Source organism: Pongo abelii, chromosome 13 (genome assembly GCF_028885655.2).
Source record: "Pongo abelii isolate AG06213 chromosome 13, NHGRI_mPonAbe1-v2.0_pri, whole genome shotgun sequence".
In the NCBI taxonomy this organism is placed as follows: Eukaryota; Metazoa; Chordata; class Mammalia; order Primates; family Hominidae; genus Pongo; species Pongo abelii.
Genome location: NC_071998.2, coordinates 114452634 through 114478071, shown reverse-complemented (window position 1 = coordinate 114478071; position 25438 = coordinate 114452634). Strand labels below are relative to the sequence as shown.

At 36.9% G+C, this 25438-nt stretch overlaps 1 protein-coding gene across 14 annotated transcripts in view; it reads left to right on the top strand.

The window, feature by feature from the left end:
* STRBP (spermatid perinuclear RNA binding protein) overlaps positions 1 to 25438 on the top strand; it is a 164036-nt gene that overhangs the window by 87902 nt on the left and 50696 nt on the right. For all 14 annotated transcript variants that reach the window (XR_008509450.2, XR_008509451.2, XR_008509453.2 and 11 more), the window contains 8 exon segments: positions 1002 to 1222; positions 6357 to 6522; positions 10470 to 10614; positions 19437 to 19528; positions 20049 to 20144; positions 21333 to 21444; positions 22113 to 22210; positions 22419 to 22530. Coding sequence is in view for 8 of the 14 variants with exons in the window: in XM_054519462.2 (XP_054375437.1) it covers positions 1002 to 1222; positions 6357 to 6522; positions 10470 to 10614; positions 19437 to 19528; positions 20049 to 20144; positions 21333 to 21444; positions 22113 to 22210; positions 22419 to 22530 (1042 nt within the window). In the remaining 6 variants the exon portion in view is untranslated.

The window sequence follows — 25438 nt, the reverse complement described above, 5'->3', positions numbered from 1 at the left end:
AGGTTGGAGTGCAGTGACACAGTGGTAGCTCACTTAACCTCGAACTCCTGGGCTCTAAGGATCTTCCTGCCTCAGCCTCCTGAGTGGCTAGGACTATAGGTGCCCGCTACCATGTCCAGCTAATTTTTTAAATGTTTTGGAGAGATTGGATCTTGCTACATTACCCAGGCTGGTCTCCAACTTCTGGCCTTCAAGTGATCCTCCCACCTCAGCCTCCCAAAATGGTGGGATTATAGGCATGAGCCACCATGCCCAGCCCTGAAATCTCAATTTTCTAAGGTTATAAGTCTTTGGCAGTTTGGAAAGGTTAGAAGTCTTCGGCAGTTTATGAGTCACTCACCATCCTGCATTTCTGGGACTCTCTTGAAGCTAAGAAGTATCTAATTCTTGCAGATGATGTGTGATGTGGATGACATTTGTTGAAGTAGTATTCAGAATGTGTAGGTTCAGCTAAAAGATAACTTTATTCATTTATTTATTTATTTAGAGACAGAGTTCACTCTGTTGCCCAGGCTGGAATGCAGTGGTGTGATCTCGGCTCACTGCAACCTCTGCCTCCTCAGTAGCTGGGACTATAGGTGCATGCCATGACACCCGGCTAATTTTTTTATTTTTAGTAGAGACGGGGTTTTACCATGTCGGCCAGGCTGGCCTCAAACTCCTGACCTCAAGTGATCTGCCCACCTCGGTCTCCCAAAGTGCTGAGATTACAGGCATGTGCCCCTGTGCCTGGCCAAGATAACACTATTTATAAATAATGCCAAGAGTGACTGAAGTGAACCTTACCAAAACATGAGTGGAAGATCTCTTGTTTTCTGGTGAGGAGTTCAGTAGAATGGGATTTTACTTCCCACTCTTGAGCAGTTTTTTCTTTTTTCAGTATTAACTGTTTCACAGTAGACAGTCAGTGCTATGGGTTGGCTAAAGATATAGTTGTATATCATCTTTTTCAGGTGATGTTTCTTTTGTTGAAGTAATTGTTTTCATTCTCCTTCTAACAGAGATCTATTCGATCTTTTGCTAATGATGATCGCCATGTTATGGTGAAACATTCAACAATCTATCCATCTCCGGAGGAACTTGAAGCTGTTCAGAATATGGTATCTACTGTTGAATGTGCTCTTAAACATGTCTCAGATTGGTTGGATGAAACAAATAAAGGCACAAAAACAGAGGGTGAGACAGAAGTGAAGAAAGATGAGGCCGGAGAAAACTATTCCAAGTGAGTGTGGACTGACCTCTGGGACGCTGTGCTACAGTGCACAGCAAAGCTCTAAGCTCTGTTGGATTGAGTGTGTGTTACACTGTTTTTTGGATTTTGTCTTATGCATATATGAGACTATAACCAAGGAAGTAAATGTTACATGGAGATTTTTCTGAGTTAAATTTGAAAGGAAAGCAAGTAAAGAATAAAGATTAGAGCCAGAGAAAGAAAATGGACCTGTTTAGGATCCCTTTTGAGAGAACACCAAGTTCTTTAAAATCATTATGTTTGAAAGTTACGATGTTTTTCCTGTGTTGATTCAGCCTCCTAAATTTTGAAATAAATAGTAGTGTTTTTGATCTCTGGGGAGATCATAAAATATCATTTTTGTAAGGCATTTAAAAATCCTTGTGTAGAAGAAAGAGTGGAGGAAAATATATTTTAAAGGTATTTTTGACTGTATCTATTTCACTGATTCCCAGGAATTTAGCAGTGTCTTGCATATCATAACTGCTCTTTGTATATTTGTGGATTGGATAAAGATCTAATGGGACCCACACCCTTCAACAATTATAGTAGCATATTCTAAGTGTGACAATAATAGAGTAGTGAAACTGAAATGGTACCTGGAGTTAGATCATTAATCTTTTTATGCCAGGCTAAGCTTAAAGTTACTGTTTTGAGCAGTTGTCACTATGATTGGAATAAGTGTCTAACTTTGAAAGATGGAGCTCATTTGACTATACTGTATGAATAAAAACATTGCTTTGGCTATAATTTGTAAATGAAAGAGGTTACAGATTTTTTGCAGCTTTTAACTTTAAATCAATGTGATAAGTAAATAATAGTAGGAAAGTATTGATGGATTTTCTTCACTGAAAGATAGTATAACTTTTTTTATCTTCATATCGAAGATAATCAGTGTGTCAGTTTTATTGCTGAAGAGCATAATTTTTTTTAACTATTTACAGGCAGTTTATACATTGTGTCTGGTCATAGTCTTGTCAGTTTGAAGGTTCTTGGAAATGTAGTGTAATTTTTCTTGTATATGATGTCTGTACAAATGTTACTGTTAGATTTGGAGTTCATGTTCATTAGTAATGTTATCTAATTATTTAGTTCTACATGTATCTCAGCTCTTGTGCAAGTTAGTCATGTATTCCAGATTTAAATTGTACTTTGCTACGTGTTTATGTCATGTTAAAAACTTTTTTTATTGTGGTAAAATATATAACATAAGATTTGCTATTTTTACTAATTTTAAGTATACATTTCAGTGAAGTTTATGTCTTTTTAATACATTTTCTAATTTTGTTTCTTCTCAAGCCTGGCATATTTTGGAAAGCACTCCTATAGACTTGCTTAACTGGATGAGGTCTGTGATTTAAAGACTTGTACAGGATAATATACTCCACACTTTTATTTGAAGTTTTATTTTTATTTTTATTTTTTTAGAGAGAGGGTGCTCTGTTGCCTAGGCTGGAGTGTAGTGGTGTGATCATAGCTTATTGTAGCCTTGAACTCCTGGGCTCAAGTGATCCTCCTACATCAGCCTCTTGAATAGCTAGGACTATAAGTGTGTGCCATCATGCCTGGCTAATTTAAAAAAAAGAGTTTTGTTTGGAGAGACAGAGTCTTGCTGCATTGCCCAATCTGGTCTCGAATTCCTGACCTCAAGCTATCCTCCTGCCTTGGCCTCCCAAAGTGCTGAGGATTACAGACATAAGCCACCATGCCAGGCCTGGATTTTATACTTCTGTGTGTGGATGCTCTTGGTTGTCTATGTACAGTCCCTGGGTGAGCCCTTGCCTGTGATCCTTCCCCTGTGGTGGAACTCAAGGAGTGCAGAACGATTCTGTTCTTATATCAGAGGCTGGCATGTATTCCAACGACAGAGTTGTGTTCTGGTGATAAACATATATTGTGTGCCTGGTGAGTGTTAACCACTCTGAAGGACACAGAGATGGGTGGGGGGTAGCTTGTATTTATTAAGCAATTAAGCATTTTCCGTTGCCAGGCACGGTTAGGCAGCTTTTGCCTATGCTGTCTTAATTTAACTTAATGCTTTACCTTTTTAAAAACGGATTCAAAAGTCAAATAACTTATACAAGGTCCTACAATATGTATTATTAGGAATATTAGAATTCTGTTTTTAATTTTAACAAATTTACATATAGTAAATTCAAATACATTGGGTTACTTGCTTTACAATAACTGCTATGTTCCAATTTTTAAATTCAAATTCAGAACTGTTTGAATTAGGAATTGATTTTCTGCTCAAACATGCTGTCTTCTACCTGTGGGCTGATAAGACCAAGTATATCATAATTATGGTTTAGAATTTAATAACTGAGCTAATAATAGCTACTGTTTATTGAGTGCCAACTCTTGTACCACAGTACTTTTCCTCCTGTCTTGCAACAAATCTGCCAGTCTCTAATATTATTATCCTCCTTTCTCCACTCCTGTTTTACCTGTGAAATTTCCTATGCTCCAGGCTTGCTTATAAAAAAAAAGAGTGACTCAGAATCATTAACAAACTTTAACTTGCTTAAGGCTACTTAGTAAATATGTGTGGTTGAACCAGGACTCATATTCAAGTTTCTCTGACTGCAGATCCAGTTTTCTTAGCATCTATGCTTCAGTTTCCTGTGAATAACATGTGAAAGTACAGAGCAGGGAGAGACGATGATGTGCTGGTTCTGGAAATCTGCAAAAGCTCCATGAAGGAGGTAGCACTTGAAATAGGCTCAGAGGATGGATGGGGGTAGGGTTTTGGCAGGTGGTGAAAGTGAAAGAAAAAAATAAATCTCAGCACCGATCTAGGTATGAGAAAGTATAGAACTGTTTAAGGAATAATAACTGTTGTTTATTGAGCTGTTAATATCTGTTGGGCTCTGGCCAAAGTTTGTTACATATATTCTCACTACCATTCTGTGAGAAAGGTATTATTCCTGTTTTACAAATGAGGAAGCAGGCTCAAAAGAAGTCAAGTTATTTGAAATTTGTCCAGTGTCACACAGTAAGTAGCAGAGCCAGGATTTGAACCAGGAAGCGATGCCATTTTCTAAATTGCTTTCCAATATGGTAAGTGTCCAAGTGTTCAGTGGGACACCAGTAAATTAGTAGGTAGAGTATTATCCAATCAGTGCCTTTGGAAGATTATTCTGGTTGCTGTATACAGTACTTTGGAGATGACAGAGGTCAGAAAGACCAGTAAGGAGAAGATTATTGAGGTGGTCTACGTGAGAGGTAATAAAAGCCTGAAGAAACTGGTTTGCAAGTTTGATGATGATTATAGAGGGATAATTTATAAACCATCACAATATTAGACTTGGAAGAATGAGAGGACAAGGATACAGAGGAAGAAGAAATCAAAGATGACTGACTCTCTATTGTTAATATCAGACAATTGCCTATACTTGGTCACCTGCTTTAAAATGCTTTTTATTTCTATATTTATACCACCTTTATCGTTTTTCATTGATTTAATGTTTATTGAATCTCTATAAGTGTGCCAGGCACTGAACCCATGGCTGGATTATTTATAACTTCCTTTCTAGTTTCCACTGCCACAATTTGTTTCTCTCCCTTCTCCCTTTCCATTTTATTCTCAACTCTGCTGATTCTTGCCCAACTCTGCTGATTCTTTGCTTATAGCTAGAATGACTGTTTCCCATCTAGGTAGATCAAGATTCTGCTGAAGTCAGACTTTCAGTTTGCCTTGTTTGACATCTCTAATTTTGACCTCTCCCTTTTCTGAACTTGGGAAGCAATCATATAATGTAAGGGACCTGAATGTTGTGGTCAAAACAACTGAGGTTTGAATTTAGGCTTTGCCATTTTACTTTCTTGGTGAACTTGAACAATTAACTTTTCTGAGGCTCACATTTCTTGTCTTCCAAATGGAGGCTTGTGGTGAGATTTAAATGAGAATATGTGACACCTGTTTGTGCTCAGATGTTACTTTCTCTTCCCCTTTTAAATAGGGCACTTAAACTGTTACTGCTTTTGTTGCTTAACTACAGAGTAAGCCTCAGGAGCAGGAGAGACTGTAACTTCTGTAATATGTTTGCCATACTCAAACACTTGCTTATTTGTTGAAAGACGGTTAAGCTTAGTTAATATTTTCATTTGTGATTAAGGGAAATGAACCAATAAAATCAAGGATAGATGAGCACTTTTCTTATGCACCATTTATGACTTGATGTTCTTTGAGTGTTTGCTCTTTTAGCTGCTCCTGGATTTGGAATGCATATGCTGGCAGTTTATCTTTCCTTCCTTAGCTCTATACTTTTGTCACATTTTTCTGCTTTCTCCGTAAGCTGATATAGAAAGGGAGGCAGTTTAGAATGATATAGTTGGGAGGAACTTTTTAGCTCATCTAGCCAATAGTCATTTTACTGTTGTGGATACTGAGTCAGCAGGCACTATGAGTAGAATCCAGGTCTTTTAGATTTCTGTGCTGATGTTGTTTCTCAATATACAGTGGTATTCATGTTCCTCACAAATTGCCTAATTACTACTAAAACAGAAGGAAGTTTATTTTTATTTTTTGAGACAGGGTCTCATTCTGTCACCCACTCTGTAGTGCAGTGGTGCAAACATGGTTCAGTGCAGCCTCAACTCCTGGGCTCAAACAATCCTCTCTCTATTGCTTCTTGAATAGCTGGCACTACAGGTGCATGCCACTACACCTGGCTAATTGTTTTACATTTTTTGTGGCGACAGGGTGTTACTGTGTTGCCCAGGTTGGTCTTGAACTACTGGGCTCAAATGATCCTCCTGCCTTGACCTCCCAAAGTGTTGGGATTACAGGCATGAGCCACTGCACCTGGCCAGAAGGAAATGTAAAAAGAACAATTTGAAAAAATATTTAAGAGAATACAGTATTTTTGAGTTTTCTTAAGCAGTATAAATGTAGTAAAGAATTACAAGATCTATAGTATGAAATACGTTCCCCATTGACTCCTTGAGGGAAGATAGATACTTTAGAAGCCTCAAATCTGAGACTTAATTTTGTGGATACTTGGGTGTCTGGATTTACATACTCCCTTATCAGTTCATAAGGGTATTCAGGAAGCCAAGTGATGATTAAGTTATAGTTTGGGAAATAGGTTGTGAAAGTAATCATGCAGACTTTTATTTTTAGGGATCAAGGTGGTCGGACATTGTGTGGTGTAATGAGGATTGGCCTGGTTGCAAAAGGCTTGCTGATTAAAGATGATATGGACTTGGAGCTGGTTTTAATGTGCAAAGACAAACCCACAGAGACCCTGTTAAATACAGTCAAAGATAATCTTCCTATTCAGATTCAGGTGAGTACAGTTTAACTGCACCTCTAGGCAAACTTGTAAAAAGGTGAAATAGGTAGTGACTTTGAAAAAATTATTAACCAGAATTGCTAATAGCTAATAGGATAGACACAGACAAAATGAGTACTGCTACTCTGGGTCAATGACTAATTCATCACAGTTAAAGCAAACTTCTGGTGATTTGTACTCAGGATATATTTACCAAATTAAGATGGCCATTAAGGTACCATCTTAAACTTTTCCGTTGTATCTTGCTGAGAATCTTCATTTTTTCCAGACTAGGTCTCACCATTATAAAGTTCTTGGAAGGGTTGCTATAATGCAGAAAATAATTGGAAGATTGAAAACAGCCTAGACTAGATACTTTCTAGAGACTAAGAGACTTTCTTATCAATGAGAGACTTTCTCATAGATAGTAATTTTTAAAACTGAAGACTCAGTTAATTTGCCACCTCTTTGTTCTGTTAATGGGAAATCACTGTTCATTTCTTGTCTCCAAACCTTTTTTACACTGGGATGCATTTAGAAAAATATGATGTTGGCATGTTCCCTGGAGGATGCTGCTGAAGGCTGAAGGCTCCTCAGGGATGAAGGTAACCATTCTGGGGTTCTGGTCATTCTAGGACCTGCCCTGCCAGCCTACCCCAAGGACTCATTGCATCACTGATTGGGAGTTTGTGATCATCTTCAGTTTCAGATGCATATTGTCTGTGGTCCAATTAAATTACAGCTTTTGATAATTTTATATTAGTTTGTCTTCATATCAATGTCACAGAAATAGATGTTGGTCCATAGGTCCAAACTTGTGAATTGTTGAATGCTCCCCTCCGCCACTCACTTTTTAAAATTTAGTTTATTTTGTTAGTATATCTTTTAAAAGGGGTCTTTTTTTCAAGATGTATGAATTCTAAGTTTGTTTTTATTAGCTTTATTACTAGATCATTTTCTTTCATATTCACCAGCTGACCCTCAAAACCATCTCTGATTTTTTAGTACCATTCTTGACACTCAAATTTATTTTACTGATTGGCACATTATCCTGTATTAATTTTGGGGACACTATGTTATCATTTTGTCTTAATATATGGTTTTTAAAGTGACAAAACGTACTTGGCTTTTCCACTTTCAATTTTGATGGAGAAATGTTTTCTGGTCTTTCATAGGGTTGAATCTATTTACCTTTCCCTCCCTTTTAAAAAAATCCTTTTGTGATCATTTGGAGGAAGGAGAGTGGAACATACCTTTATGTATTAAACATGGAATAAAGCTTTACAAAGTGGAAAGCTCATTAATGGGCTTTCTGGCTAACTAGTAGTTTATTAGAATATTAATAAAGTTCCCATCTCAATTTTTTATGTTGTTTTAACATTTAATCTGTATTTCTGCTGTTAGTATAGTAAACATCGTTACTCTTACATCTAGAATTATCAGAATCAGACATACTAGTGGCTTTTTCACCCACCTCACCCCCTTTCTGTTCCTTTCATGAGTCTTGTTTCTTATGAGAATGATCATATTCCTCATCCTCAGATGTTGCAGCATTGAAAAGGGGTTGAGAACCAGTGCAATAGTAAACCGGAGTTTTTATTTAGAAAATCTATCACATCTCTCCTGTTTTGAAGATACGGAAGATTGGGCCAAGCTTTAGTTGGCATTGTTAGAGCTTTCTCTGTGCAGATCACAACTTTGTGAACTCCACATTGTTTCTCTCTTGAGTGAGGGTCTTTATTTATGAGCATCGCAGTTTAAAAATGTTCTTGTCTAGTTAGCAAATATTCAAGGGGGTTACCCTGGAGGGTGTACAGGGTATACAAACCATCTCAAATTTTAGGAGACTGAAGCTTTTTAGGCTAAAGAAACTAAAAAAGATATAAATACCTTTAGGTCTTCGAAATGCTATCTGGCAGAAGGTAAAAGAGGTGTGAACTCTTAAGACTAATGGTGGAAATTAGGAGAAGTATCTTTCAATTTAACATAGCCAATAGATTTCTCCAACAATAAATCTATGTTTGGGTAAAGATACATTTTCTTGTAAAATGGGGATGATGATTGTACACTAATCTCAGATTAAAATATATACATGTACACACATGCCCACATATATACACATATGTTCACGTGTATTGTTACTAATAATATTCATGAAATTATTTTAAGTGTGACTTTTACAATTAAACTTTTTTCCCCGAGCACCCTCTGCCTCTCCTGCCCTGCCCAGTTTTCATGGTGTTTGTGTGGAAAACCAGTCTCTGATACGATATTATTTCCTTATGGACCAAAAATCTTTTTCCCGAGCACTTAACATAGCAAAACTTTCAGTTATCTAAGTACGTTAGTTAGCTGAGGTTATACCTTACCTTTTCTCTTCATATTCTTTCCTAGGATGCTTTTAGAACTTCTTTGAGCAAAGGAGGAGGAGGATGACGAAAACCAGAAATCACTTAAAATTACTGTAGCACAAAATGCATATTATGTTTATTATTTTGGGTGTGTCTTATGGTGATCGACATGCATAATTGAAAAATGAAGTTCAATTTATTCTTTGATAGACATCTTTAATGCTCTTTTAGTGACAAAATGAATGTGAGCTGTTTTTTGCAGTTCCTTTATATTCTGGTTCTTTTATCTACATACGGCCTTTCCCTTCCTTGGCTTCCTCTATTCAAAAGTAGAATAATGAGTTTTCCCTTTCCTACTTTTTTGGGATCGTTTAATGGTAAAATGCTATTTTTACGTAAGTGACTTTGAATTCTTTTAATACACACTGATGAGCAGGGACTTGGTAGTGTCCCCATTCAGCCTGGCTACTGTATGTCAGGTAATAGACACTAAATTTCACCACTAAGAAAAAAAGCCCTGTGTAACTTATTAAATCATATATTTAATGTATAATAATATATTAAGCATAACTTAATATATAATTCTGATCAGGTGATTATTTTGTGGGAGGCCCCTACCTAAATTGTATGTTTGTTTATATTTGTGTGTTAAAAGAAGCAATGTAGGTTTTCTGTAGATGTCAGATGACTTGTCCCATAGTGGTAGGTCCCATTGGAAGATCTCTGAGACCTGTTGTCAGAGAAGGGAAGAAGTTACTTGTTTATACTCATTGTTTCCTCCTGGTCAGTGACTGTGCAGAGATACTTTTTCATTCATGCTTATTTGGTGCTCTTTAAAAAGCTCCATAATCTTATATTCATTAGTTTTTGCCAAGTAGGAGTTCCTGTTCAGGCCGCTCTACAAAAAGAGCTATTGTTTTGGAGAGCAGTCCCAGCTATTTCTTATTTTATAATAGTTCTCTGTAATAATTTTAAGAACAATAATTTACCATTTATCACATTCTGATGCTATTGGCATTTTACTTTCAAATATTAGAATGGTTTTAAATATTGTTTCATAATTGTATGGATGGTTGACATTGTGGTTGCTTTTTAAAGAATGGAGAAAGAGGGTTTTCTTGTAAGTTGGGAGGAGAGAAAAATGTTATCCCCAGTAAAGAACTAGTTACAGTCTCCTTCTACTTGCAGTACTTTAGAGCTAGCAACAGTGGGGAGCTGTTAGGGTTCCTAGGCTTGGGAGGAGCAACTGCAAAAAATAATGGCAACATATATGCAAACAGACATCAATAGTTAGGTCTGTGTTCTGAAACAGACTTCAAAAGTAATTTAACAGAGTCGTTCATGTGTCCTTCAGTCTAGACACTATTATTCACATCAGCTGTGCAGGACTGAACAAAGAGAGAAATCAGAACTTCTGGCAAAATAAAGGGATAACATGTCTCATTCAAAAAAAAAAAAAAAAAAGAACTAGTTACAGGCTTTCTTTGCCCTTTGAGCACAGTAATATTAATAGTCAGTAACATTTGAGAACTTAGTACAAGCATTCTTTGTTTTTCTTTTGAGGTTTCAGTCTAATTAACTGGGTGATTTTGAAATCTTGGTGACTTTCAGAAACTCACAGAAGAGAAATATCAAGTGGAACAATGTGTAAATGAGGCATCTATTATAATTCGGAATACGAAAGAGCCCACGCTAACTTTGAAGGTGATACTTACCTCACCTCTAATTAGGGACGAATTGGAGAAGAAGGATGGAGGTACACATGTATATATATATATATATATATGTATATATTTGTTGTTGTTGTTTGTTTTCTTCATATAAAAGCTATGTTAACAATGTTTTATGGATTTAGGAAATAACAGCCTTCATTTGTTTTATGCCACTCTATTTAATAGTATTTTAAATGGCTTTGTTTCTACATAATCAGTATATTTTGCAAAAATGTATGAATTCAAAATATAAAATGTTATTTCAAAAACCTGTGCTTGTCTTGTTGGTTTTAACTGTGCTTTAATTTTTATACCATTCACTGTTCTGTTTTACTTTGTCTAGTATTGCATTAAGTTATTGGTATCAGCCAACTTATTCTATGTATTTTGGCTTAATGGTCAGATTTCAGGATTAAATGTGGTCCAAAACAGAATTGTTTTCAAATTTACTCATTGTTCCAAAATTACTTGCATCCTGGTTGGGCATGATCGCTCATGCCTGTAATCCCGGCACTTTGGGAGGCCGAGGTGGGTGGATTGCTTGAGGCCAGGAGTTCGAGACCAACCTGGCCAACTTGGCAAAACCCTGTCTTTACTGAAAATACAAAAAAATTAGCCAGGCGTGGTGGTGGGCGCCTGTAATCCCAGCTACTCGGAAGGCTGAGACACGAGAATTGCTTGAACCCAGGAAGCGGAGGTTGCAGTGAGCTGAGATCACAACACTGCACTCCAGCCTGGGTGACAGAGCAAGACTCTGCCAAAAAAAAAAAAAAAATTACTTGCATCATATTGCTCTTGACTTCTAATAGCTATATAGTCTCATAAGATTTGTACATGTCTGTGTCTGGATTTGTTTTATAGTGTAAGGGATGTAAATTGGGGGATAGAATTTTTTTAATGGATAATGTTTAGTAAATTTTTTTTTTTTGGAGGTTTGTGACCCTGTTAACATTTTGAATATGAGTTATGTGAGAATCATGCTTTAAACTAACTTTCTGCTGAAGTTAAGAAGAATTGCTGTCTGGCAGTGTCATCCTCATAAAAGTAGAGAAATCTATTCAGTTATTGTTAGTTTTGAGAAGTTCATGATGGAATTGTGGTGGGCTTCTCTTTCTGATGTTTTTGTCCTGTCAAGTTAGCTTGTTTCTGCCTCTCATTCCCTAGAAACTTGCCAGGTGGTATTTCTCCTGTGTCAAACCTTTGACCAACTGGCTACTCTGTCATGACAATTTAGAGGCATTGCAGCCTATCTGGGCCAGTGGGGACTCCCTATTGCTATTTTTCATCACCAGACTTTCAACAAGTCCCATTGCTTACTCCCTTACCTGAAATACTGCCGCAATAAATATTGGTCAGTTTCTTAGTTTATTTCAACTTGGTGATGAGGGTAGAGAAAAAGGTACCAGTAAAGTTGGAATTTTAATTTTTGAGAGACATGACTCATAGAATCACTTAAAGTAAAAGTGATAGACTCTTTTTAAAAAAATGCTTTTTGGGATAACTAAAATCATCTATATCATAACTCAAGAGATATAAACCAGACACATTTATGAGTCATATTTTAAAATCAAAGGGCATCCAATCTATAATTGAGCTTATGCCTATGCATTAAAATTTTTTTGCTGTGTGTAGTATCTATAGCACCTCTGAAGAACCAATCTTAAATGGCTTAATTTTTTTAACAGCTTTACAGTTCACCATTAACTGTAGAACTATAAAATGATTTCTGAAGTGTCAAGATAAATGTTAATTCTGGTAAGATGTGTTCTACTTGACCCTCTAGTATAAAACCAACCATTTCTAAGTAGTGTTGTAATTATAGGTATTATTAAAAATTATTTGAGTATAGAGAGATGAGAAAAAGACTGAAGTTGCCAAAGGCTAGGTTAATTACATGTTTGCTTGTATCTGTCAGCATCCCTTTCATTTCTTTTTTGAAAGTATTAAGGGAACATCAGTCATCTTTATTCCTTGGTTTTGTGTACTTATATGAGATTTTGTCATAGCTTTCAGTGATACCTTTAAACTTAGTCTGTTGCCTTTATAACTTTAACTTCGTTTAGAGAAGCTGAAAACATTCTTAGTAGATTGTACTCTTGCTAGAAACTATTATAGAATAGATTTTGTAATAAAGTAAGAGAGTCATAGTCTCTGTTCAAGGTGTTTGAGTTACTGAAGGATCCAAAGACCTCTATGAGCTGAATCTTATCAGCTGTTATATGGGATCAGGTAAGGTGAAGGAATCAGCTTTGATCTAATGTTTTACACATCTTACTTCCTTTTTTTTTTTGAATGGCAGAAATATTTGCTTTGCTGTTGTCCTTAACATCCCAGCCCTGTTGACTCACTTGATATCTTTTATAATTTGCTCGTTTTTTCTAACCTGGGCTTTGTCAAAGACAATTTTTGATCTTTGCTGCTGGTTTGCATATTCCTGGGCAACTTGGAGGATCTGGTCTATAATTACGCACTTCAGACCTGGGCTATACCATTCTGTTTTCTCACACTAGACAGCTCCTCATCCCCTTGATGCAGTTCTTTTCAGCTGCATGGGATAAAAGCACAAGATTCATTCAGGTCCCAGGAATTTGTGGGGCTGAAAGTTATCCTTTTTTCTCCTAATTTATGCTTTTTTTTTTTCTCAAAGTTAAAAAAAAATCCATTGTAACTTTTTTCTTGGAGACATTTTCCTGTAGTATCTCAACTTTCCTTCACCTACCCCCAGCCAAACAAACTGTTCACAATATATACACACCTCACATCTTTCTTTTCTCTGTCTTAACTTGCCACGTATTTGGGTAAAATCTAAAAAAGAAAAAAAAAAAAAAAGAGTGGTTGAGAGCAGACAGAACCAGAGGACTGGGGTGTGAAACTTATTTCCTCAGGATTGTGCAATGGATCTAACTACCTACTCCTTTCAGATCACGATTTACATTTTAAATTGCCATAATACAGAGTGAATCTCTTTGGTATTGTTTACTGTTTCATAGGTAAGTTTCCTCCTATGTTGTCCGTCTTCTTTCTGTATTCTAACCCTTTACTTGAAGGCCCTGTAGAATAACCATATCCCCATTTCTACGTTTCCTGCTAATGAAGGCATAGAAGCACAGATCTTGGTGTGCAGCAGTCTTTCGTTTGGCTTGTTTTTTTGTTGTTGTTGTTGGAGACAGTCTTGCTTTGTTTCCCAGGCTGAGTGCAGTGGCATGATCTCAGCTCACTGCAACCTCTGCCTCCCGGGTTCAAGCAATTCTTGTGCCTCAGCCCGCTGAGTAGCTGGGACTATAGGTGCATGCCACCATGCCCGGCTGATTTTTTGTATTTTAGTAGAGGCGAGGTTTTGCCATGTTGCCCAGGCTGGCCTCGAACTCCTGAGCTCAGGCAATTTGACCGCCTCGGCCTCCCGAACTGCTAGGTGTGAGCCAGTGCCCCTGGCCTTATTTGACTCTTAACTCCATTAGTTGCTATTGCTGTGTGACCTTGGGTAGGTTTCCTCATTTTAAATTGTGGATTATAAATACCTTAGAAAGTTGTTTCAAGTGAGAGAATTTATGTAATGTGACTTGTACAATAACTGGCACAAAGTAGTTGCTCAGTAAATAGTAGTAGTCAACTTATTGAACGCACCTACTCAAACTGCCTTAACAGTGAAAATAATGTGCACATGGTAGGTCAAAAGAAGTCAACCCAAGCACATTTAAACTCTTAAACACCCAGTGATGTGTAGTATTAGAATCAGTATACTGATTTATGCAGTGCTAATAATAAAAACCTGGTATATTTTATAGCTTATAATTCAGGTGTCTTTTTGCCTGTCCTTTATCCTTAGCACCTGTAAGGGTACCTAATATATAGTAGATGATTTTTTAAAAAGCCCTATAAATCTGTTAAGTGAATTAACATAGCATATTGTCTGATTAAATAGGACTCTCCAGTGTGTAAGAAGTATTAATGGGCATCTCATAACTCAAGTAATATATATTGAAGATTAATCTCTGTTAAGATATTTTTATAACCTACCATGTGATAAGCACTTCCTCATATATGATTTATTTTAAAAGCCCTCACATGGCCCTATGGGGTAGCTAATTGCCATTTTATAAATGAGGAAAATCTCACATTTTACCCAGCTCTCCTGACTCTGCGTTTAGTATGCAGGCCACTTCCCATTATTGTCTAGGATTACTGCATGAGTGGTTAGGCTGATCTGGTCATTCTGAGCTTCACACAGAGTCTCAATTTCTTTTGGTGCTTGTGATTTTAAATTAGAAATATATTTGCTATTGAAGGGGGTGATAAATTATCTGCTTATTTATAATGCAGTTTGAAACTAGGTAGGTGGATAAGGAAACTACAGAGACACTTGTGGCTTAGACTAAGACACACCTCTCTCCTCAGTACTGGGGTGGATTTTCAGGGACTGTTAGAGAAGTTGCCTCAGAGTCCCTTCATATTGGTGCCAGTGTGAACTCGCCCTTCTTGGCAGAAATTCACTAGCATGTGTCTTGCTAGGGTCAAGGCAGTAGGTTTTACAGTACAGCCATCACAGCTGTGATAATGATGGGCTTTATTTTCCTGCCTTCCCTAGTTTCTGGATCTACGTTATCCAGGGCAAACATTTTTTTTTTTTTTTTTTTTTTTTGAGATGGAGTCTTGCTCTGTCTCCAGGCTGGAGTGCAGTGGTGCAATCTCGGCTGACTGCAATGTCCGCCTCCCGGGTTCAAGCGATTCTCCTGCCTCAGCCTCCTGAATAGCTGGGACTACAGGCACCGGCCACCACACCCAGCTAATTTTTATGTTTTCAGTAGAGACGGGGTTTCACCATGTTGGCCAGGATGATCTCGATCCCTTGACCTTGTGATCTGCCTGCCTCGGCCTCCCAAAGTGCTGGGACTACAGGTGTGAGCCACTGTGCCCGGTCAATCTAGGGCAAACTTTTAGGCACTGTCTTTCCAGTGGTAGACTGCCACTGAAGAAAAGTCATACCGAGTGACATTAGTCACATAAATTAGGAGAACAGTGCTTTCTCTGTTCTACCTTATTGCTACATTTACCTGTTTATATTATTATGTGCCTGTGTTTTGCATGGACAGTGGTTTGGGGCATGTCTTCTCTCCAGAAAGCTTCAAGGAATTGAGAGAGAAGGGGCTGCCAGGATATTCTTAGGCTAATTAGAAAATTCTGTCAGCATAGACTTAGTAGCTCAGTTTCATCCTGATTGTCAAGGAGCCCCTCATGATACTGAGCTCAATTATTTTAACTTTGAAGAGCCTAGGTTCCAGACATATAACTCCTGTTTAATGCAATCATGTTTTGTTCTTTTGCCGGCCCCATCTCCAGGCTAGTGTTTTGTTAACGGGGACAGATAGCTGGCTTGCATGTAAGGCATTGAGAGAAACTGACCAATATTTCCTGTAGTATGGTGTGATTCTGGTCGCTGATTTAACCTCTAACCAAATGAACATGGTTAGGCATAGTAGACTTTCTAGTGCTTCTGTTGCCAGAATGTTGTATGTACCTTCATGCCATGATGCTAGGTTACTGAGTAATAGATTTTCTTAAAAGCTGTATTTCTGGCCGGGTGCGGTGGCTCACACCTGTAATTGCAGCACTTTGGGAGGCTGAGGTGGGCAGATCACCTGAGGTCAGGAATTCGAGATCAGTCTGGCCAACATGGTGAAACCCCATCTCTACTAAAAATAACAAAAATTAGCAGGGCATGGTGGCATGCACCTGTAGTCCCAGCTATTCGGGAGGCCAAGACATGGGAATTGCTTGAGCCCGGGAGGCGGAGGTTGCAGTGGGCCGAGATCATGCCACTGCACTCCATCTGGGCGACAGAGTGAGATTCTGTCTCAAAACAACAACAACAACAACAAAAAAACCCCAAAAACAAACAAACAAAAAAACGCTATATTTCTTTGCTTTTGGCATTTTTGTCACTTTCCAACTTCTGCCTCCCATGCTGTTTCTTATCTGTTTCACTGGTCATTCTAGGAGATAGTGAAATGGCTCACAGTTCTATTGTTTCTAATTAAGAACTCCAAGATGTGTTATCAGGGAAGTTTTGATCCTCCTCAAAATTTAAACGCCTACATTAAAGTTCAGAAATATTAAACTTGAGATTCTGCTACCAGGGGTAGCAGTGTTTTCCCAGCAGCAGCTTTGTGATTGCCACATTAAATGAAGTTTTTTCAAAGGAATGAAAACATACATAAAACTGTATATTATTTATTATATAAAGGAAACAGGCAATCTATGCTTATAAATAGCACTGTACTACCATATGAATTTATATTGTTTTAATATTAAGAACTTTGAAAAAGATAAAATGAGATGAATTATTATATCTCCTCTACTGTTTTCTACCTCCTGAATATTGAAGCCATTTTGGATCTTTTGATTTTCTGACTATCAGAGCATGAAGAAACATGGTCATTCTAATGATGATGGAAAAGGGAACCTGGTGCAAGTCTTCTGTTCAGTGCCTGTCCCTTTCATCTCTTTTTCATAGAATCTGTTGTCTTCAAATGTTGACTGTCTGTAGCAAGCCAGTGTCTCAGTTTTCTAAAATAAGAGTTTGTGGTTACAGTCTGACTTTGGGATGAAATAATTTATCAAAATATTTTTGCCATTGTCTCCCATTAAAAATATCTGTGTTACAATCAGAGTAAGATGCTAATTACAAGCTCTGATCCCTGGATGAAAGTATTAGAAAGTACAAGAAGAATTTTGGCTTGTGTTGCCTTTTCCTATCCTCTGCCTTACTTCCTTCTTCCATTGTCTCCCTCTTCCTGACATTCCTACTTGGTAAGATGATGGAATAAAATTTAGCTTGTCATAGTATTCATTTAAAAATTGATGTCTTAAAAAATAAGTTCCATACTATTTATTGGGATTACATTACTTAGCAGTCAGTCAACCTTTGTTATGTCTAACTTTTAAGAGAATGTAAACATTCATTTACAGTAGTTTGTTTTATTTGATATGTGAGCTTTACACAGATGCTTGTATTGATCACAGTTAAGCATTCTGACATAGAGACATTAAAGTGAGCTACTTGTATATTTTGTATCACTATAAAGACAAAATTGAGCTATATCACCTATGAAATGAATAGCCATGGTACATTTGTTTATATTTATAAATCAGAGTAATAATCCTTTTTGAGGTTTCCCATTTTATGAGTAAAAGGGAGTAATGAAACATTGTATTCTGATTTTTTTAGCAGTGGTTAATGGGAAACAATGCAAATAACTGGTGTAGAGCTCACCTGGTCAGAAAATAAGTGTGTAGCACTTCAGCCTTTACAGTGTCACGGCCAGTAAAGAGAACCACAGTTCTTCCTTTAATAAATTTGTTTTCTATTGGCATTATGCCTTTTTTAATGACATTTCATCAGTTAGAATAAACATTGGCTGGGTGTGGTGGCTCACATCTGTAGTTGCAGCATTTTGGGAGGCCAAGGCAGGCACATTGCTTGAGTCCAGGAGTTCGAGACCAGCCTGGGTAACATAGTGAGATCCCATATCTACAAAAAAATTAGCTGGGCATGGTGGCACATGCCTGTAGTCACAGCTACTCAGGAGGGTGAGGTGGGAGGATCGCTTGAGCCTGGGAGGAGGAGGTTGCAGTGAGCTGAGATCGTGCCAGTGCACTCCAGCCTGGGTGACAGAGGATGAACTTGTCTCCAAAAAAAAAAGAAAAAAAACCACAGAATAAACATTGATTGTTGTAATAGGATCCTCTGATAACTGAAGAAATCAAAAAGTATCGTTGTTATTGTCTCCCATTTAGAAATATATATACATTGTATTAGTTGGCCCACACAAATGGACTACCTCTATCTGATCTGTTACTATCATGATAATGCTGGGAAGAAGTGTTAGTGGGCTATCTTATATTTAAGAGAATTCTTAAAGAGAATGGTAAATCTGACTTAATTGTATTAAACAAAGAATTATTACTCAAGAAGCATTTGCATATTGTGTGCATTTATGGAATGTACCAATCCCAAAAGTTTAAAAGCCCACTTTTCAGTAGCTTAGAGGAGATAAATTTGGCTGTCTAAACTTGACTTTAGTATCATGTGACATCTTCTCAAATATGGGTATTTGCTGCTTTGGGCCATTTAATCCAACTTTAAATTATTAAGGCAAGCTGAGTAGCCGTAATTAAATAGTGTTCTTTGTTGCTTTTTATTTTTGAAAGGTATATAAAACTTGAAATATAGTTCACTGTATTTTATATTTGTAATTTTAATAATTTTGGTTTAGAATAGGGAATTCCAAACTGATACTTGAGTTCTCAATCATGGGGTGAAGTTTCTGTTAATGGTTATCTTGTTGAATGAGTTTATCTAGTGTAAAAAACTGTCATCCTCAGTATATTCTCAGTATATTTCATTGATATGAGACATAATTGATTTCCAGTTTTCCTTAAAAATGGTTAGAGATCAAAATTTCTTCTGTTAAAAAAGTTGTTAATGCTATTGGTCCCAGATTTCCCTTCTTTGCATCCTGCCAAAGGAAAAAGTGCTCTGTACTTATGTTGTGCCCTGTGATGTTATACATGCTTAATAAGATCCCAGATTGTAAGTAGCAGCTGTCATTGATTTGTTTACTGAATGAATTTTTCATGCTTCATTGTATTTGTGCACAGAGCTACTCTGATGACTGTTAACTTAAATAATAATCATAGTGCACATAATTTTTTTAAAAAGCAACACAGCCAAATCAGGAAATTTTCTGGGAGTCTTATTAGTTCACTCAAATGCTGTTATTCTTTTTATTTTTTTATTGTTTGATAATTTGATAGGAATCCCTTGGTCAAATTGTATCTGTCTCTCTTTATCCCATTTTACCGTTAGAAAATGTTTCGATGAAAGATCCTCCGGACTTATTGGACAGGCAGAAATGCCTGAACGCCTTGGCGTCTCTTCGACATGCCAAATGGTTTCAGGTTGGCTTTTTGTTACTATCTTATTGTTATTAAAGTTTGTCCAAGTTTCATTTGGAACACCTGCCACTTAATTGGTTTCTGTGTACTCCGTAAAATGAGGGGTGCTTTCTAGCTCATAGTGTGGTTGTTGGAGTAATTGAGTTAATTTTGATATGAGCCTAGTATAGCTTCTGTAGTTCATGATGTTTTATTATCATATAATTCTTTTTGGCTTAGTATTCTGAATTTCAAATGGTTGCTTATAAAATCAAACATGAGTGAGAAAAGCTAAAGGTTAAATTAGGTAGTTGCCTGGAGTGGGGTTGCCATGAGACTACGAAATTAATTTTAATATTATGATCCTTTTATTTTAAAAATGTATCTTTTTAAACCTTAATTTTACTACTTTTGGTTAATTGATTTTTTTTGTTTGCCTGATAACTGGTGAATAATTTGCTACTTAGTATTCACTTGAAAGAACCTGCCCAAAATGAAGAATAGATCTCAACAGGGATATCTGGAATCATTTTGTTTGTTTTAGGCAAGGGCAAATGGATTAAAATCATGTGTAATTGTCCTCCGCATTCTGCGTGATTTGTGCAACAGAGTCCCCACATGGGCACCGTTGAAAGGATGGGTAAGTACTTAAATATGGCTAAAAGCAAATTTGGAAGCTGTAGCAGAGAAAATCCTATAGAAATGAGATAGGTTATCTCCTAAGTTAGCTAAGGCATGCATTATGTATGGTTATCTCCTAAGTTAGCTAAGGCATGCATTATGTATGTTTGCCATGAAAAAAAAATAAAGCATCTTTTTAAGTGAATCCTTCTTTTGTGCATATAACTTGCCTCTTCTACCTCATTGTATTCATGTTACAGAGCTTGAAATATTATTTTCTGACAAAAAGGTTTTATACCTTTTAGAAGTGAGTGTCTTCTTACACTTGACTTTGCACTGGTGGTTAATCACTTAGTGTTCACCTGCTGCCCACAAAAGTCTCCTTAGCTGACCCACTTCTCTTTTGGTGCCCCCTTGCATTACCATGAACATTACCCAATAGGCCGGTATAAGGATCCTATACCTCTGTAGCTTTCTCTTTGAGTGGAGACATTTACAAATAAGTTCATGTTAGTAATTAAAGTCAGGCAAACAGTACACTTAACCCCATATGGATATTATTTATATATATTGTAAAATTGACTTAACTTGGAAATTATGCCTGCTCCAATCAAGACAACTTAAGAACATTATAAAACAATTTAAATAAAGCCGTGAAAGATCATTTTATAAATAAATGTAGCAATGATTACTTTGACAAAATATCATGAGTTCTTAGTTTATTGAACATGGACATTTGGTCGTTTATTTATTCTAATTGTAATACTTGAGACAGGCTGTCTGAAACGAAGTCTTAGTATTATATTGAAATATTTGTGGTTTGTGTGCTTCCTAAGTGGGAGATTAAGTGGGCTGGGTTTTGTACACTGGCTAGTTATTAGCTATTACTAACTTATATGAGGGCTTGTTAAGTCTTTGTTAAATGAATTAGAGACCATAGTTTCTTTAGTGATCCTTTCTGGGTAAATAAATATAAAGTTTTTGTTACAAAAATGTCTTCTGAAGATACGATCTTAAAATTGCTTGATTTAAAAACTCTTCCCAGGGTAAAGGTTGATAATCATGGGGGAAGTGTTAAGTGGGTCCTAAATGTTAAATTGAATTTCACTCTTTGGCCTCCCTTGTAGATAGAAATGTTAGCTCACATTTAACTGGAATCCTTTTAACACTTGGTGCATGTACTAATTTGTAATTTAATATCTTCTAGCCACTAGAACTTATATGTGAAAAGTCTATAGGTACTTGTAATAGACCTTTGGGCGCTGGGGAGGCCTTGAGACGAGTAATGGAGTGTTTGGCATCTGGAATACTACTTCCTGGTAAGGGTTTCAAACTCTGGAAGCAGAACAATCAGCAAATCTCAGTTTAGTTTATTTTTCTAAATATATGCTAAGTTTGTTCTCTACACAGGAAAATGATGCATAGGAGTTCTTTTGCTTGGAATTTTGACAACTAGAATGCGTGTTGGAAAAGTGCTATAAAACTCTTTTTCAATAATTATAATTTGTGTTTTATATGTACTAACATAAAGGGTACTAATAATATATTGTGTCTGCTTTGAATTTGCTTTACCTCGAACTCTGAATTTGAAATTGCAGATGTTTAGTTAAAATGTATGAAGTTCATTCTGTTTGTAGTCTGGTTTTAAATTTGGAAAAATTAAATTCGGTCTTATTTTCCATATGTAATCCCTTTTAAGATTTGGGCTGATTCATTGTGCTGTTTCTAAATTCTCAGAGTAAGACTCAGTTTGGGCCTTAGATATACAAGTGACTTCCAGTATAAAATGAGGACATACAAGTGCTAACATGTTGAAAATGAGAGTGTGTCCTTTTTACTCCACTTAACTGAGCAGACTTTTAACTTAGTTCCTCAGTTTTTTTTTTTTCATTTTCTCTTCATTCTCCCCAACCATCTCTCTTTTGTTTTAGTTTACCGAATTCTAAACTCAGTTCTAAATGATACCTGTGTTTTTCCTTTGCCAAAGGGGGTCCTGGTCTTCATGATCCTTGTGAGCGAGACCCAACAGATGCTCTGAGCTATATGACCATTCAGCAAAAAGAAGATATTACCCACAGTGCACAGGTAGAAGATTGAGCATGCCACTCTCACTTATTAGCGAGATAACATAACTTGATTTTCTCAATTGTGTTCAAACACTTTTTTCTGGTGTGTTGTTAGGGACTTCTGCTGTTATAATGTCAGAATTTATGAGTGTCTTTTTAGCTAGATGTTCTAAGGGCTTTATGAATGGCTATTGAAATGTGATTAAATATAATGCTTTGTTCTTTAGCATGCACTCAGACTATCAGCCTTTGGCCAGATTTACAAAGTGCTGGAGATGGACCCCCTTCCATCTAGTAAGCCTTTTCAGAAGTATTCCTGGTCAGTTACTGATAAAGAAGGTGAGCGTGGAAGTTTTTTATTAGGGTTGGGGGTTGGCACTGGTAGAGATATGGGATTCATCTCTTGTTACAACTTAGGGAACTTAATAATTGTGCATCCAAATCATGTATAAAAAGCTTTCTTCCTGACTGATATGGGTTGGCTATGTCCTCATCCAAATCTCATGTTGAATTGTAGTTCCCGTAATCCCCAGGTGTTGTGGGACGGACCGGTGGAAGGTAATTGAATCATGGAGGCAGTTACCTCCATGCTGTTGTTGTGATAGTGAGTTCTCACAGGATCTGATGGTTTTATAAGAGGCTTTTCCCCAACTTCACTCTGCACGTCTGCCACCATGTGAAGAAGGATGTGTTTGCTTCCCCTTCTGCCATGATTGTAAGTTTCCTGAGGCCTCCCCAGTTATATGGAACTGTGAGTCCATTAAACCTCTTTCCTTTATAAATTACCCAGTCACTGGTATGTCTTTATTAGTAGCATGAGAATGAACTAATACAATAAATAGAACGGACCAATACACTGACTTTCTTCTCTTCTGTTCCCATCAGGTAACGTCAGCTGATGTAACATAATCATGTTTTCTTATTAGTGACTAACTCATTTGGCTATGTTGGCCAGATGCCATTACTGCATAGACTGTACTTTCAGAACCCCTGGTCTAAGGAGAAGAAATCAACGATAAGCTAGGAGGAGATGTTATCACTATCACTAATCAGTTTGATTATCTTTCTCATGCTTGGAAATGTTATCTAACCGAGAAAGAAAGAACAAAAATACAGAGAAGAAAAGCATATTGGAAAATTCAGGACCATCTTTCATTTGTATTAGTCTGTTGAATTCAGAGTTTCAGCAGAAAAAGTGTAGGTTTTGGGCTCAGTATGACCTGGGTTCCAATCATAGCTCCACCACTTCCTAGTTTTAGGCTTTGAGCAGTTAACTCATCTCTCTCACTAGGGATATTACCCTCTTTCTTAATTTTTTTGACTCTTGTCCGGTTAAAATGCCTGACTTGTTGCCTAGAATACAGCGGATACTCAAATGTGAATCCACTTACTGCCTTCCTTAGGCCTCAAAAAAAATTTTTTTTCCCTCCCTTTCTCTCCTTTTAAACTAGAAAGTGGAATATTTAATACTGGATATTCTTCACCTGGAATGCAGCCTACCTCTAACAATGGAAATTATTCTACTTTTAGATATCACAAAAATAGTGCAGTTGCCCAGTCTGTTTATTTAGATGACAGAATTCCAGTGGGTCTGAAGACTTTCAGAGAGTCTACAAGATCAAAGCTGTTTAATAGTAATTATATTAAGGGTTTTTTTTTTTTTGGCCTTTTTTTCTCTTTCTTTCCTAAGTGTATAGTTTTCCAGAGGCTACATGTGACATGCGATGAGATCGTTGCTCTGATGGCTAATGGAATGTTTTATTTTCTTTATCCTTGTGTTTAAAATTGTTTTGTTTTATTTTTAATATGCTCAGTATTGACAGATATTACCCACAAAGCATAGCACTTTGGGTGCTTAATAATTTTTTAAGAGTGTAAAGTACTCCTGAGCTAAAAAGTTTGAGAATCAGTGCCTCACACTGTAAACGCCTCAGGAGAAAGAATCCTCCAGATTCTACCCTATGATTATTATAAACCAATGCTCAATATAACTTGAGGAATGAAGGCCATTTTCTTCCTGCAGGTGCTTGCTTAGTGGTGAAGAAATTATTGAAAGGGATTTACATACCTATGTGACATCAAGCATTGTCTGTGAATTGAACGATTGAATAAAAATGTTATATATATATCTAGATTCTTATGATTAGTATCAGAAAATTTTATTTCAATCACCAAATTCACAACCACTCTTTCGGTTTTATATTTTCCCTTTCACTAGATAGTAAAAGTATGTTTACTATTATGTGACTTAGTTTTTTTTTTTAACTTTAAAGATCTTTCTCAAAAGTTTGGGAACTGCTGGTTTGTCAGTTGATAGCATAAAATAGAACCAGACTGCCAGTGTTCCTGTTCTAGTTCTGTCAAAGTTATATGGCCTGGGCAAGTCACTTTACCATTTTGTGCTTTGGCTATACAATGACCTCTCCAATACTTGCATGCTTTTAGCACCCAGCTTCCTGACACTCACGTTTAAACTGTATTCCTGTTATTCTCGGTGATTTCCGTATGCATCTCAGGTCATTTTTTTCAACACTAATGTCTCAGTTCTGTGACTTCTTCTCTCACAAATACTTTATCCTCTGCCTTTCCTTGGTTACTTATTCTATGGACATAGCCTAGTTCTTGTCTTCATCAATAACTGTACCTGTATTATTTCCATAATTGTGTTTTCAAGAATCCCACTTTCCAATCTCTTGTCATTACTGTGTCTCCTACCCTTATTTCAGTTCTTGAATCTTGTCACTTTTTCCAATACCTTTGCATAGTCCTTCATCCTCCTCGTGTTCTCCCTTCTGTCCTTACCGTTCTTGTACTACATGATCCTTGATTATCACTCTCTAGCACGTACCTTTACTTCCTTGATTCTCTGTTTCTGGCAAAATTCTAACTGGTTGAAATCCATCTCTCTACCTTCTCTGTGTCTGTACTGGGTTGCTCAACATGGTTGGAGAACAGCCGTCTTGACTGTTTTCCCTTTAAGTCGGTGACACTAATCTAATAGGGCTATTTGTGTTGCTGGGCAATCCTGTAAGTTTGAGACTTCTCCAGTTTCCTAGATAACTGTTTCACATTTTCTCACATTTCACACCTCCTTCTGTACCTCCTTATTCATCTGATGAGCTTATTTGCTTCCATTTTCTCAGATAAATATTAAGAGATAACTTGTATATGTCTCATCACTGTCTCCAAGCCCCACTGCATCAACTCGTATCTTTGCTTTTCCCTCCCTTGCCTCTGCAGAAAATGC